At 42.9% G+C, this 14,801-nt stretch overlaps 1 protein-coding gene across 1 annotated transcript in view; it reads left to right on the top strand.

Annotated features, from left to right (window-relative positions):
- Positions 1-14,801, top strand: part of tmtc1 (transmembrane O-mannosyltransferase targeting cadherins 1) — a 169,837-nt gene that overhangs the window by 85,485 nt on the left and 69,551 nt on the right. Inside the window, exons 7-8 of the mRNA XM_059977827.1 lie at positions 711-900; positions 12,216-12,337. Of these exons, the coding sequence (XP_059833810.1) occupies positions 711-900; positions 12,216-12,337 (312 nt within the window). The remainder of the gene's footprint in view (positions 1-710; positions 901-12,215; positions 12,338-14,801) is intronic.

Genomic DNA, 14,801 nt, shown 5'->3' on the forward strand with positions numbered 1-14,801 from the left:
GCTGGTTCTGGCACACTGCCATTACAGCAAGAAAAGCCAAGCACACTTGACACCTTGATTATCAAGTCCAAACTCATGAATGAGCAAAAGGTTATGTAGTACTTTGCAGCTAGGTCACCAGTGATCATGGGCAGCTCACAGCCAGAAGGATCTGCCTGGGAATCAAAACTCAGTGGTTTCAACAAGTCCCACTCCAGATGCAGAACACATAATCCATGCTAAAATTGAAGTGTACTGGGATGTGGAATGCTACATTGTTGAGGTGCAAATTGAGTTATTCTTACTAGCAAGTATCCAGGAAATTACTGGATTATTACAAACACTTACCTAGCTGACTGCAGTTTATCCAACATTGTTGCAGACCCATGAATGTGATTGACTCTAGTCTACCTCAGTTGAGGGGTAATTGGTGATGAACGGTAACTGCTGACATTACCAGTAATGACCATATCGGTGAAAGAGTAAATCATAAAAAAGACTGGCTAGTAAATGTAAAAGTACCCATTCAAGTAAACGATTCTGCTAATTATTTAAGGGTGTGTGAGGTGCTCCGCAGCTTTGACAAAGTTTGACAGAATTTTCACACCTGTATTGTTTGATTGTAGCAGATTAGCTGCAAAGTTACCTTCACTGCAGTGGCAATAAACAATGATGTCATGCAAGACACCTTGGAAGTGCAAGCTCATTCCTTCTTTTTGTTTGACTTGCAGGTTTCTCACGTACTCTTACCTGCTGACCTTCAATGCCTGGCTGCTGTTGGCACCCATGACCCTCTGCTACGATTGGCAAGTAGGGAGTATTCCTCTGGTGGAGTCTTTGTGGGACGGGCGGAATCTGGCGACGGCGGCGTTTGGTCTGGGCATGGTCCTTCTGACTCGGAACTGCTTCCTCTCTGTCCTGGTAAGTGTGAGGAGACCGGAGGATTCGGTTTTGGTCTCTGATGAGTATCAATTTCCCGTCTACAGCATCTTTTGTGCACTTGAATGAAAATGTACCTTGCCAGGTGGTTCGGTGGAATGGCTTTGCCCATTCTCCCATCGCCCTGGAACTTTTTCCAGTCGTAATCCAGTGAGCTGTGTGTTTCCTCGTCCTCAGTGGTTTCCAGTCTGGCAATGCTTTGATTTTAAAATCCCCTTACTTGGTTTCAATTGTAGTACCATGCACTCCTCAGGTATTTTCTCCTCCAAGTGTGCATTTGGCCGAAGCGAGCATTCCACTTTGTCCTGTTGAGTATTCTGATTTTGATTGCTGCATCATTAATAGGGAGATTGGAATTGGTTTATTATTCTGATCACATGAACTAAGACAGAGTGAAAAGCGTTTGCCAGTGTGGCATCCATACAGAGCATTACATTTCTAGGTCCATTGAGGTGGTAAAAAGGAAAACAGAATGCAGAATATGGTAACACAGATACTGGCATGGATAGCGAAATGGCTGACAGGCAGGAGGCAGTGAGTGGGAATAAAGGGGCCCTTTTCTGGTTGGCTGCCGGTGGGTGACTTGTGGTATTGGAACTGCTACTTTTCACATTGTCTGTCAGTGTCATGGATAATGGAATTGATGGTTTTGTGGCAAGTTAGGTCAAGGGGTAGCTAGTGCTGAGGAAGCTAGGCGTTTGCGACAGGACTCGGACAAACTGGAAGAATGGACAAAAATAAGTGACAGGTGGAATACAGTGTTGGGAAATGGACGATAATGCATCTTGGTAAAAGGAACAAAAGTACAGACTATTATCTAAATGGGGAGAAAATTCAAACGTCAGAGGTGCAGAGGGACTTGGGAGTCCTCATGCAAGACTCCCAGAAGTTAACTTACAGGTTGAGTCTGTGGTAAAGAAGACAAAAGCAATGTTGGGATTCATTTCAAGGGGAACAGAATATAAAAAGAAGGAGATAATGCTGAGGCTTTATTTGACACTAGTCAGGCCTCATTTGGAGTATTGTCCACAGTTTTGGACCCCATATCTCAGAAAGGATGTGTTGTCACTGGATAGAGTCTAGAGGAGGTTTACGGCAATGATTCCAGGAATGAAGGGGTTAACATATGAAGAGTGTTTGGCCGCTTTGGGCCTGTATCCATTGGAATTTAGAAGAGTATGGGGGGGATCTCATTGAAACCTACCGAATATTGAAAGAACTAGATAAGGTGGATGTGGAGGGGATGTTTCCAAGGGTGGGGTTATCCAGAACTACAGAGCAAAGCCACAGAATTGTGGAGTAACCCTATAGAACAGAAGTAAGGAGGAATTTTTTTAACCAGAAAGTAGTGTCTGTGGAATGCTCTACCACAGACAGCTGTGGAGGCCAAGATTGTGGGCATATTTAAAGTGAATATTCATAGTTTCCTTATTGGTCAGGGCATCAAAGGTTGTGTTGAGAAGGCAGGTGTATGGGGTTGAGTGGGATCCAGGATCAGCGAGGCAGACTCGATGGGCTGAATGTCCTAGTTCTGCTCCTATGTCTTATGGTCTTATACAGTATAGTAACAAGCACACTCAGGACTTCAGGACTTTATTCCTTGGAACGTAGAAGTTTGAGAGAAGATTTGATAGAGGTATGGTATAAAAAATTTTGTGGTGTATATTTAGGTTAAATGCAGGTGGACTTTTTCCACTGAGCTTAGATGGGACTGCAACCAGGGGTCATGGGTTAAAGGTGAAATGTGAAAAGTTTAAAGGGAACATGATGGAAGTCCTCTTCACTCAAAGAGCCATGAGAGTGTGGAACGAGCTGCCAGTAGGGTGCATGCGAGTTCAATTTGAACGTTTAAGAGAAGTTTGGATAGGTACATGGATAGTATAGAGGGCTATGGTTCCGGTGCAGGTGACCGAGAGTAAGGAGTTTAACTTGTTTGGCATGGACTAGATGGACCAAAGGGCCTGTTTCTATGCTGTACTTCTATATGACTCTATGACCTGATGAAGGCTCTCGGCCCGAGACATCAGCTCTTTATTCTTCTTCATAGATGCTGCCTGACCTGCTGAGTTCCTTCAGCATTTTGTGTGTGTTACTCTCGATTTCCAGCATCTGTAGAATCTCTCGTCTTTATGCAGAGTATTGTGTTGCAGCTGCAGAAAAGGTGCAGTTCAGGCCGATTAAAGTGCAGAAGCCACAACCGAGTGGACTGAGAGGTGAAGAGTTCATCCTTTAGCGTGTGAGAGGTCTATTCGAGAGCCTGAGAACAGCAGGATGGAAGTTGTCCTTGAGCATGGGTGGGACATACTCAAGTATCTGTATCTTCTGCCTGACTGAGTGACAGCTGCCCCATGCCGCAAATGGGGGGAAGAGAAGAGAGAATGACTGAGCTCCTTCACTATGCTGGCTTCTTTCCCGAGGCAGAGCAAGTGGATTGAGACTAGTCTGTGTAATAGCTTGGGCTGCATGCACAAGAGCAACGCTGCGTTCCCTTGCCCGTCCCGCCGTCCTGCTCCTGTTTGTAACCTTCCACACTGGCCAAGTTCCCTTGTGTGATTTACTTATTTGGAAATACAGCAGGGTGACAGGCGCTTCTGTCCCAGTGAGCCGGCGCCGCGCAATTACACCCATGTGACCAATTATCCCACTCACCTGTATGGTTTTGGACTGTGGGCGGAAATCAAAGCCCCTGAAGGAAACTCATGGGGTCACAATGAGAACGTATGAACTCCTTACAGGCAGCAGCAGCACTGAACCCACATCACTGCTTCTGTGATAGCTTTACACTAATCACTATGCCACCATGCTGCTCAAGGTGGGATGGTGACAACTTTTAAAGGCCTGGTAATGAACCTTTCTTTCAAACAGCCTCATTGGCACTATATCAACACAAGGTTTTGTTGTAAATTCACAGCACAGGGTGGCTGTTATTCACTGGTCATCCTCAAACTGGAGGAACACACAGGGTGAGGTTGCCACAATGGGTCCTTTTTGTGAGGCTCACTGACTCATTCACATTGCAGAAGTTCAGCTCTGACTTGGGCTCTGTTCCAGGTTACTGCTGTCTGCGTGGTGACAGCAGGAGGTTCCTTACAGCTCAGCACGTCTGGTCAGGGAATGGAAAAATAGAGGACAAGCATCTGTATTGTGAACAGCACGGCTGGCAATAAAATCCAATAGCAAAAGCGTGCTTCAATTTGTACGACATGGTTTTCCATTTCAGTCTCAGTGTTGTTTACTCTCCCTTTTCCTCAGCCCTTTATTCCTTTTCCCAGTATGTGCTCCTTCTCTGTGTGCCTCAATCTCTCTTTTTCTCTGTGCATAAGTGTGTGTCTCTTTCGTTTCTACTTCGGTGTCCCTTGTCTGATCCACTGCCTCTCTTAATATCATGCTGTCTCTCTTGCTCTTTCATTCTTTCTCTTTTTTAACTTTCCCTTTCTCTCTTGCTTTTTCTTTGCCTTTCTTGTTCTCCCTTGCCATCCCAGCCTCCTCTGTCCTCTCTCTCCCCTCCACACTCCATCTCTGTCCCACCATTTGCCCTCTCGCCCACCCACCCCTCACTCTCCCTCACTCCCACCCCCCACCCACCCACCTTCTCTCTCTCTCTCTCTTGCTCTTGCTTACATCAGTGATCCAATGAGAGAGCTCTATTACGGGAAGACAAAAGTACTCATATGCAACACCGAGTCCTGCCCACCCAACACTCAGAGCCTTGAGTGATACTGGTGAAGGCCTTTGTCAGGACAACCCTAAGCCATATAATGCATAGATGGAAATGTCCAGAAGATCAGATTAGATTAGACACAAAGAATCAAAGTGAAGGAGTTATGCGTGAGTAACTACTTCTTGCTTATTTTTAATCTAAATTAAACTTCTCAGAAATCCATGACAGGATTTGAACTCTCACTTTCCAATTTATGAAAATCATCTCCTGTCTACTGGACTGCATAGTTATTGTTGCTGAAATCTTCATTAACGCACCGAAGTGCCTTTGCAGGAAGGCTAATGGCGGAGCTATTTTTTGACTTAATGCAAACTGCCATCGAGGTTTTAAACCCCTTTAGTTGCACTTTACCCTTGGGTCTCTGAGCATGACCTTGTCTTTTGGAAAAATCAATGAGTTCCATTTCACTGAGCCTAATCCTTCCAGATGCATTCATGAGTTTCTTATGTCTAATGTGCGCTCTTTTGTAGTTTCTGCTTTGGGCAAAATAGTTCGAAAGCAGCTCAGTTTAATTGCTAATTGAAAATTCAAATGGAATATGATGAATCATTTTTGGCTAGGAAATTGGATAAGAAAACAGAATTTGATTTCAAAAGGAAATGTTTTGTTTTCCTTGAACAAATTCCAGTTATTGTTTTCCGAGTATGAAGTAAATTCAGACAAGATGGCTATAAAGCATCCCCTGGGTTTTCTTCATTATAGCATCTTTCATTTATCTGGACTTGACAGTCCAAAACCCTGAGATGTAGTGGTGTTGATTTGTTTATAGACATCCCGCTTAGCTACATTGTGATTTATAGGTAGGCAGATGAAGAGCTTTACCCTGCCTCCTATTCTCCTGTGTAGACCTGGGTATCCTGATCTTACACCAAGTCCTGTCCAGACTTCAATTGTGTCATCGTTGTTCTGGCCTTTAGATTCTGGGTCCAACCCCATCCTAAGGTTTTGTGTTTTGTGGATCTCTTTGTGTATTGTCTCTTCCTACCTCTGCAAACCTATTTATTTATTGAGATACAGTACAGAATTTCCCAGAGTTGAAATGGCTAACACAAGGGAGGTTAGTTTTAAGGTGCTCAGAAGTAGGTACAAGGGGGATGTCAGAGGTAAGTTTTTCACACAGAGAGTGGTGGGTGTGTGGAATGCACTGCCAGCGATGGTGGTAGAGGCGGATACAACAAGGTCTTTTAAGAGACTTCTAGATAGGCACATGGAGCTTAGAAAAATAGAAGGCTATATGGTAGGGAAATTCTAGACTAGGTTACATGGTTGGCACAACATTATAGGTTGAAGGTCCTATAATGTCCTGCTGATTTCTGTCTTAGAGTAGGCTTTTCTGGCCTTTTGAGCCACACTGCCCAGTAATCCCCCAATTTAACCCTAGCCTAATCACAGGACAATTTACAATGAAAAGTTAACCTACCAACCAGTACGTCTTTGGACTGCAGGTAGAAACCGGAGCACCTGGAGGAAATGCACACAGTCACAGAGAGAATGTACAGGCCAAAGCAGGAACTGCTTATCCCTTCCTACACACACACTTTCCCCTTTGGTGGTTCATTTGCTATTTGTTCCCATGCTTAAGAATTACCCCAAGACATTGGAGCAGAATTAGGTCATTCTATCATGGCTGATTTATTATTCCTTCTCGGCTTCATTCTCCTGTCTTCTCCCTGTAACTTTAGATGAACTTGTTAATCAAGAATCTCTCATCCTCCACTTTAAAGATACCCAATGACTTGGACTCCACAGCCATCTGTGGCAATGAGTTCCACAGATTCACCACCCTCTGGCTAAAGAATCTCCTCCCCTTCTCTTTTCTGAAGGGATGTCCTTGTATTCTGAGGTCCTAGATAGAAAACATCCTCTCCATTTCCTAGGGTTTTGGCTTCTACTACATGATGAGGGATTGAGCAGACTTGGGCTGTATTCTCCAGAGTCTAGAAGGACAAAAAGAGATTTTACTGAAATTTAAACAGAAACCCTGCAGTGCTCAACAGAATTGATACTGGGAGATGTTTCCCTTGGCTGATGAGGCCATTATTAGGGTCCACAGTTCTGAATTAAGGAATCCGATTTTGCAATCTGGTTTTACTATCTTACTGTGTGAAATTTGTTGTTTTGTAGCAGCAGAATAGTGCATAGACATAAAATTACTCTACAGATAGCGGTTTGTGCAACACTATTACAGCTGGAGGCGTCAGAGTTCAGAGTTCAATTCTGATGCCATCTGTACAGAGTTTGTATGTCCTCCCTGTGAACACATGGATTTCCTCAACGTGCTTCGATTTCTTCCCACATCCTAAAGATGCATGGTTTAGTAGGTGAATTGGTCATTGGTCCTGTGATTAGGCTAAGATTAAGCACTAGAGTTGCTGGATGATGTGACTATTGTGCCAGAAGAACCTGTTCTGCAGTGTGCTTCTAAATAAAGAAATAGTATTTTAAAAAGGAATAATGATGTAGTATTCACAGACCATTCAAGAATCTGATGGTGGAGGGGAAGAAGCCATTCCTGAATCATTGAGTGAGGGTCCTTGATTTGTAAGGGTGTCAAAAATTACCAGGAGGAGACAGGAGAATGGGGTTCAGAAGGATAATAAGCCAGCCATAATGTCAGTTGTAGGGCACAGGAACCAGTAAGCAGAGGATTATAGAGCTTGAGGTAATTACAGCAATAGAACAAACTCGGGAACAAACCTTTTGACTGTTAGAATCAGTTATATTTATCAAAAACACAATATTATTATAATGTAAAAATGATAGCTGGTTATGAGTGTTGTATGACATAGTGCACATTACTGTCACTTTGGAAGCCACTAGCTGTGTTATTTATGGCACTTGGTTAATAGCTTTCTCCTTTACTGCCTTCTTACAGGACTGCAGTCCTTAACCACTCGTATTTCATTCCACATAAAAGATAAAGCTTATTTAACTTCATTAGCAGTTAAGCAATTGACTAGGGCTGAAATGGAAGCGTTTCAAAAGATCTCGGAGATGGGTGTGCATGAGAAATGTAATTTGGTACGGAATCTCTTGAAATAAAAAGGAGGGACTGGGAGTGGATTGCCTGCAGTTTTGTGATACAGCTCTTGGTACACAATTACACAATGCTGTGTACAGTGGAAGTGAACAGCATTAGTAAGGAGCCTTGAGCTAATAGATCTCAGTTTTCTGCGTGCTGCTTCCTCTCCCAAGTATTTATTGTCAGACATTCATTGACACTGTCTGGAAGCCGGAATGACGTTGAAAAGCATCGTGTATCTTCTCATAGCTTTTCCATACATTCTGTCACCTAGAAGGCACCTTTGTGAGCTGCTTCCTGAATGACTATTATTAATGTCCAAAAATATACAAGGGTATTTGCAATCTCTAATCTTGAGCTGAGGTCCAACTCCATATGCTCTTGAACACCACCTGCTTTCCTCCCCAGTGATGTTTTCCTTGAATAAGCTCGTCTCTGCTTTTGCTGTTTTCACCCCCCCCATCTTCTCCCTTCCATACTCTCCAGATCTCTCACAAGATTCTGCAGCACCTCCCAAACTTCTGACCTCCAAATGCCCAGAAGGTCAGTTGTGAAGCCATTGCCGCCTGCGTGCTCCCCTCCTGATTGCTTCATTCTCACTGAGCTCACATTCTGCCATTTTCTAAACTGACTGTGCTGTGTGAGTACCTTCATCTTATTTAGTCTATCACCATCTTTCCAAGGCTGTTTAGGATGGGCAAACAATGACAATGATCCCATATATTGAGGAGAGGAAACAACTGATGTTTCGAGCCAAGACCCTCGTCAGGACACATCATCATCAGCAGCAGCAAGGGCCTCGTAAGTTTATTCCCTGCCATTGATGCTGCCTGACCTGCTGAGTTCCTCCAGTATTTTGCGTGTGTTGCTCTGTATTTCTGGCAACTGCAGAATCTCTTGTGGTTGTTTGTTTATTTGGTGGTACAGTCTGGTAACAGACCCTTCCGGCACAATGAACCCCCACTGCTCAGTTACACACGTGACCACTTAACCTCGGAAACTGTACATCTTTAGAACATGGGAGGAAGGCAGAGCACCCAGAGGAAACCCACACAGTCACAGAGAGAACGTACAAACTCCTTACAGACAGTGGCAGGACTTGAACCCAGATCACTGGGGCTGTAATAATGTCATGTGAACAACTATACTACTGATCCCCACATCTCATAACTGAATTAAATTTAAAAGTTACTTCTTGGGTTGGGGTAGCTGTAAACAGCTACTGGTGGTATATTCTCCTTTGCATTGTCTTTCTGCATATTATGTGACTGAATGCCTGTTTTGCATCATGTATCACTATTTCTCTTTTTTTTTCAATGTTTTTCGCTCTCACTGTTTTTCTTTGCACCTTCTGACTCTGTCTTTCTCTCCTCTATTTTCTGCTCCTTTATTGTACACAACTCCCGTGCCTCCTGCTGGATAATGATACTGCTGGCCTCACTGAGCCTCAACTAGGTGCATTTTCTGTAGGCCGTTGCTGTTGATGATCAGTTATAAACTGATTACGAAATGTACCTGGTTGTGTTGCTGGAAGACCGTGTTCCAAATGACAAAATGGGGTAATCAGCAGGGGTAAGAGTGGCCGGACTGGGACTGGTGGGAAATGATGGCTGGAAATATTGTCAGGGAGTTTTAAGGTGGCTTTCGGTTGTGAAACTGGGAAAAGCATTGTGGAGTATAAAGGCATGCTGGCAAGTAGTGGGTGGGTGGTATGTGCACCTTTCAGATATGGAAGATGAGCTTCTCATTATCTTGTGACAAACAGAATTGCCTTGTAGAAAATGTGGTCAAAACATGGTGAGCGCTCTGCTAAAGCATCTCTATTTAATGCAGTGTCTATTCTTAAATCAAATAGCATGCCTTGCTCCCCAGGGCGACTACAGAACCACTGCAGTTGTCAGTTTAATGGATTGCGGATGAACACCACTGATGGATTGTGGCACCATGTGTCTTAAATCCTCATGGCACCTGAGAAAGTAATTAAAAGATCTGCTGATACTCTTCAGCAGAATTCCAAGCTTCAATACCAGCACCTCACCTGGAGACATCGCAGTTCTGGAGGGGAAAAACTCGACATGCTGAAATGATAACAAGTATTGCAAGGTCTCTGCCATTTACCAGCCAAGGCTGACTCCAAGTATTTTATTGCTGCGCAGATAAAAATGACTGATCGAGGCTTTCATAGAAGCCATTTGTGGCTGGTGGGTGACCCGGGGGGACATTTGAGAAGTACATACTGAGGAAAGTAACAAGCATATTGAACACCGAGACATTTATTGCCTTTGCTCATTGAAACTGAACTTGGAGCTTTCAACTTGGAAAGTGTACTTAGTGCAATTGTGTATAAGCACAGAATCATTAACGTCTCTCCTTACAGAAGGTCATCATACCTGTGCTGGCTCTCCAGGACAACAATGCATTCAATCTCACTGCTTGTGCCTGCTACACTTTACAGATGGTTATGCACTTCTCTATTTGGAGTTCTGCTTGCAGCACTGGTTTCTGGTTCAGCATGCTCTATCCTACCAACATTATCTTCAGAATTCATCAAGAGTGTTGTTCCCTCTAAATTTTTTCTTACAGCTGCACAGACCAACCATCTCTCTGAGCAGGAAACTTTTGCATGACCTGAAAGCTGCACAGCACTTTTATAAACAATTTTTTATAAAAGAAGATCCCAGCTGCATGGTAAAAATGCTATGTGCACTAGAGCATTTCAGTTACCTGTGCAGTTAGTGGGATTGGTGATCAGAATGAATCAAATTTATACAAAAGTACAGGGGTCTAGTTTCAGCCGATCTATGTTTATGTTTAATGGTGCATTGCAGTGGGAAAGGCCCAATATTTCCTGCTACCTCTGTGTACATTTTGCGGGGGCTAGTGGATATTGTTCATCGTTCAGAGGATGGTTTAGTGTGATTCTGTAGTTTTGACATAGTTGTACAGTTTTGTCAGGCATACCCATGACTGGTGTGGTCTGCTCAATCTGAACAATTGCTCACGGTCAACTTTGTGTCAGCCTGTCCAGCTCGATCTCAACTTGGCTTTTTGGAGGAGCTAACTCTGGTACTGTTTGAATTTAGTCTGATGCACCTGTGCATGCATGTGCTAATTGCAAGTGAAATTGTCCTTGAACTTTCCAACAGTCTGTCAATCTGTGAGTTTGAAGGGTTAATACTGAAAAGGTTCTTCCAATCGAGCTTGCTTTGTGGCATCTGGTTCTTCTCCACTAAATGTGGCCTCTTTTCATAGTTTTTTGTATATTGATGAACTGTTCTGGTCACAGTCCTTTGGTGGTATGCTGCATTGGAACTAATGTCTGCTGAATCTCATTATAATAGTTTTTCAGCGTGATGGTTCACGTTTTGAACTACAAGGGCAGTAAAGTAAAAGCTTTCATAAATCTACGCTATTTCCCATATAGTAAACACGATATCCCAGAGTTTAGCACAAAGTAAGCAGTCAGAAATTACTTAGATCACCGCACAGAAAAATACAATTTTGCAGTGCTGATACACTGCAATGAAGACTCAGAGCTCAAAGCAGAGAACATTGGATCATGTTCCATCCCAGCAGTTAGACAGATTGAAATCTGTTAAGCATGTCCACAAAGCAGAGGTTGACAGTTTCAACAGGATCATGAAAATCTTCCATATTTTATGGTCTGGCCTAACTGATCAACACTGACTAAGTGCTGGACCTGAACCTTGAAGAGATTTGAATGGAAGAAATAAGTTAAACATACAGTTATTATTCAGCAATTGTAAGGGTGATTATTGGAAGGACATAGAGCAAACATTCCAATTCATTAAGAGTCAAGATGAATATTCAAGAACAAGTACAACACCTAACTTCTTAGTGCAACAAGGGACAGGCAATAGTAATAATCTCATGAAATAATATTTATAACGTATACTTACATTTTAAAAATACTTGCAAATCTCATGAAATCATATTATGAATAATTATGACTTTTAAAAAAAATGATCAACTCCAGCTTTGAGATCAATAAAAGGTCACCTGACAGTGAGAGGACTGGAAGATCTGGGCCACATTTTGTCTGGTGTTGTGGGGGTCGGGCTGGAGGACTTTAAGAAGTACAACCAATTAAGCGCATGGCCTTGTCAAACCTATGTGCTGTGGCTCAAAAATGGAACCAAAATAAATCACATTCTCGGGCTTCACTGAGGATGCACGAGGTGACGTTTCAGAACTAAACTGGTGAGATGTTGCACTCTTAAAGGTGCTGAAATTCAGATAGGGCATTCGACTGAAACCTCAGCCTCATCTGGTGTAAGAATAATGAAAGAGCATAGAGTGATTCTACTTCAATTGGGAATGACATTGTGTTGATTGTTCCATCAAGGTTTTATGTTATTTAGGAAGATGATCATATTATGTTATATCATATTTACTTATTTAAATCCGAGTTTATTTCTGTGTATAATCGACTGTATGATAACATGTATGTGTGTTGTGGATTTCCGTTCAATGGGACTGTCCAAATCATCAATAAGTTGACACCTTTCTTCCCTCGTCTGACTTTGTCTGCAGAAACAAGAGCATAGGGAGGTTTTGGTGGGCTTGCTTTTCCTGGTCTTCCCATTCATTCCAGCCAGCAACCTCTTTTTCCGAGTGGGGTTTGTGGTGGCAGAGCGGGTGCTGTATATGCCCAGGTAAGGACTACCTGGTGAGTATGAACATGGGGATGTTGGTACAGTTGTTGATTTTCTGGGCCGGCAGACGGAGTTCTGAACTGTTGACCAAGAGACACAGGCTCAAATCTCATCTTAGCCGCTGGAAAATCTGAATTCAAGTAATCAACTAAATCTGAAATTTTGTTGGAAGAAGCTGGTCTCAGGATCGTCTAGGGCGAGTCCTCAGGCAGTTTTGCGGGTATTTCTGAACTTAGTTTACAATGACTTTGGCACCTGTGTGTTTATCCAGTCTGAAAGCGACTTGAGCTGATTACTGTTACCACGTGGAATTGGCAGAAGGGAATGGTGAAGGGAATTAGGTCATGGATCAATAAGGTCCAAAAGCAAAAAAAATCTGCAGATGCTTGAAATCTGTAGGTTCTGGGAGGACTCTGCAGGTCATATGACACCAGTGGGGAGAGAAACACGACCACTATTTCATCTCCATAACCCTTCATCAGATCTGCATTCAGGGTTCTGATGAAGGGTCATTGACCCGAAACATGAACTCTGTTTCTCCTTCAACAGATGCTGCCTGACCTGCTTGATGTTTCTTGGATATGTTATTTCAGCCACATTCTTAACTTGTGGCCTACTCTTGTTCAGAGCTCACATTCTATAAAGGAGGTGAATCCCACAACACCAGTAGTATCTGGCATATAGTTCCTCCTGGTTCTTCAGCAAAGGTTGGAGGTGAGATCAGTCAGTCTTTCTAGCTCGTCCTGTCTTGAATGAGATCGTGGTTGATTGTTATCTCAGATCCAATTACCCTTTTTTTTTGCTTCAGATCTCAAATGAAAAAGCAATCATGCTCCATCTCAATGTTTCTGGCATTATGAGACAGGGATATCCAAACCTCTGCCAACCTTTATGTGGAAACTGCTCCCTTTCACTTCTGAATGGAGAACTCCAATTATAATGTCTCTCAGGATCTAGTTCCCCTCAGCTTATGGTTTCATTTTATTGGAGGACAGAATATCTCTATTCTGTATCCAGTGTACAAGTTTGATTTGAATGCCATTCTTCTAAATGAGGTAACTAATGTCCCTAAACCGTGTGAGTAAGCAAAAAAAAATTATAATTTGGTCCTTTAAACCTTCTGACCATCTGCCCTAATGACCTGACATTGAAAATGAGGACCTCTGTCTGACTTTGCTCCCTGTTTAAATAAATACCATTTGGATTATGTTGCATATTTTCATTCATCCCTTCATCCTCTTCTGTGTTGTATCTACTCTGAGTTTGCCCATTCCTTCAGATAGCCCATGTCCTACTGAAGTTCATTACCAGGTAGTGTATTGCACGTCCTTGTTTAAATCATGCAGCTGCTTCAAAATTCTTTCTTTTGATAAAACTTCTTCAGTCCACATTACCACTTATTGTCACTGGCAAATTGACTAACAATGACTTGTCCATTCTCGTTCAAAATGTTCGCATAAATGACAACTAACAATGGACCTCGCATCAATACTTGTGGCACACGACTGGATCACAAGCCTCTAGTCTGAAAAACAATACTTCACCATCACCTTTTGCTTCCTACGATTAAGTCAGTTATTTAACTATGTAGCTATCTCTTCCTAGATCCCATGTGTTCTAACCTTCCAAACTGTCTTTTAATGCAGGACCTTGTTAAAGGCCTTCCTCACTTCTAGGAAGACAGCATCCATTACCCTGCCCTCATCAATCTTCTTGGATACAGGACCATTAGACATAGGTACAGTATTGGGCCTTTTTAGCCCATTGAGTCTGCACTGCCATTCTATCATGGCTGATTTATTATCCTATCCAACCCCATTCTCCTGACTTTGATGACTTACCTTTAAATACAGCCAATGACTTCCACAGATAATGAATTCCACAGATTCACCACCTATGGCTAAAGAAATTCCTCCTCATCTCTGTTCTACAGCATTCTGCGGCTGTGCCCTCGAGTCTGAGACTCCACCACTATTGTAAACATAAAAGCTCTTCAAAAAATTCCTCTCTTCAAAGCACAAACTAATTTGTGAGACATGATTTCCTAAACACCAAACTATCCCTAATCAGCCCTTGTCTATCCAAATACTGCTAGGTGCTGTCGCTCAGAATCCCATCTAGTAACTTGCCCACTACTGATGTAACTCACTGGATTGTCTTCGCTGCCGTTCTTAAATAGTGACTCGTTACCTACCCTCTGGCCTTCCAGATCTATGGCTAAAGATGATGCAATTATTTCTATAAGGGCCTGTGTCATTTCTTCCCTAGCTTCCCGCAAGGTCTGAGGATGCACTTAGTCAGGCCCTGAGGATTACATGCACCTGAATTCTGAAGCAGTCCCCCAGGGCTGAGAATAACGCGAATGCCAATTCTGTGGATTTTGACATGGTTGAATGTGACTCTGCCGACAGTGGGTCAGGTGGGTGGCATTCTGAAGGTGCATGGCATTTTGGAAGGTGGCGTG

This window comes from Hypanus sabinus, chromosome 8 (assembly GCF_030144855.1).
Source record: "Hypanus sabinus isolate sHypSab1 chromosome 8, sHypSab1.hap1, whole genome shotgun sequence".
NCBI classification, from domain to species: Eukaryota; Metazoa; Chordata; class Chondrichthyes; order Myliobatiformes; family Dasyatidae; genus Hypanus; species Hypanus sabinus.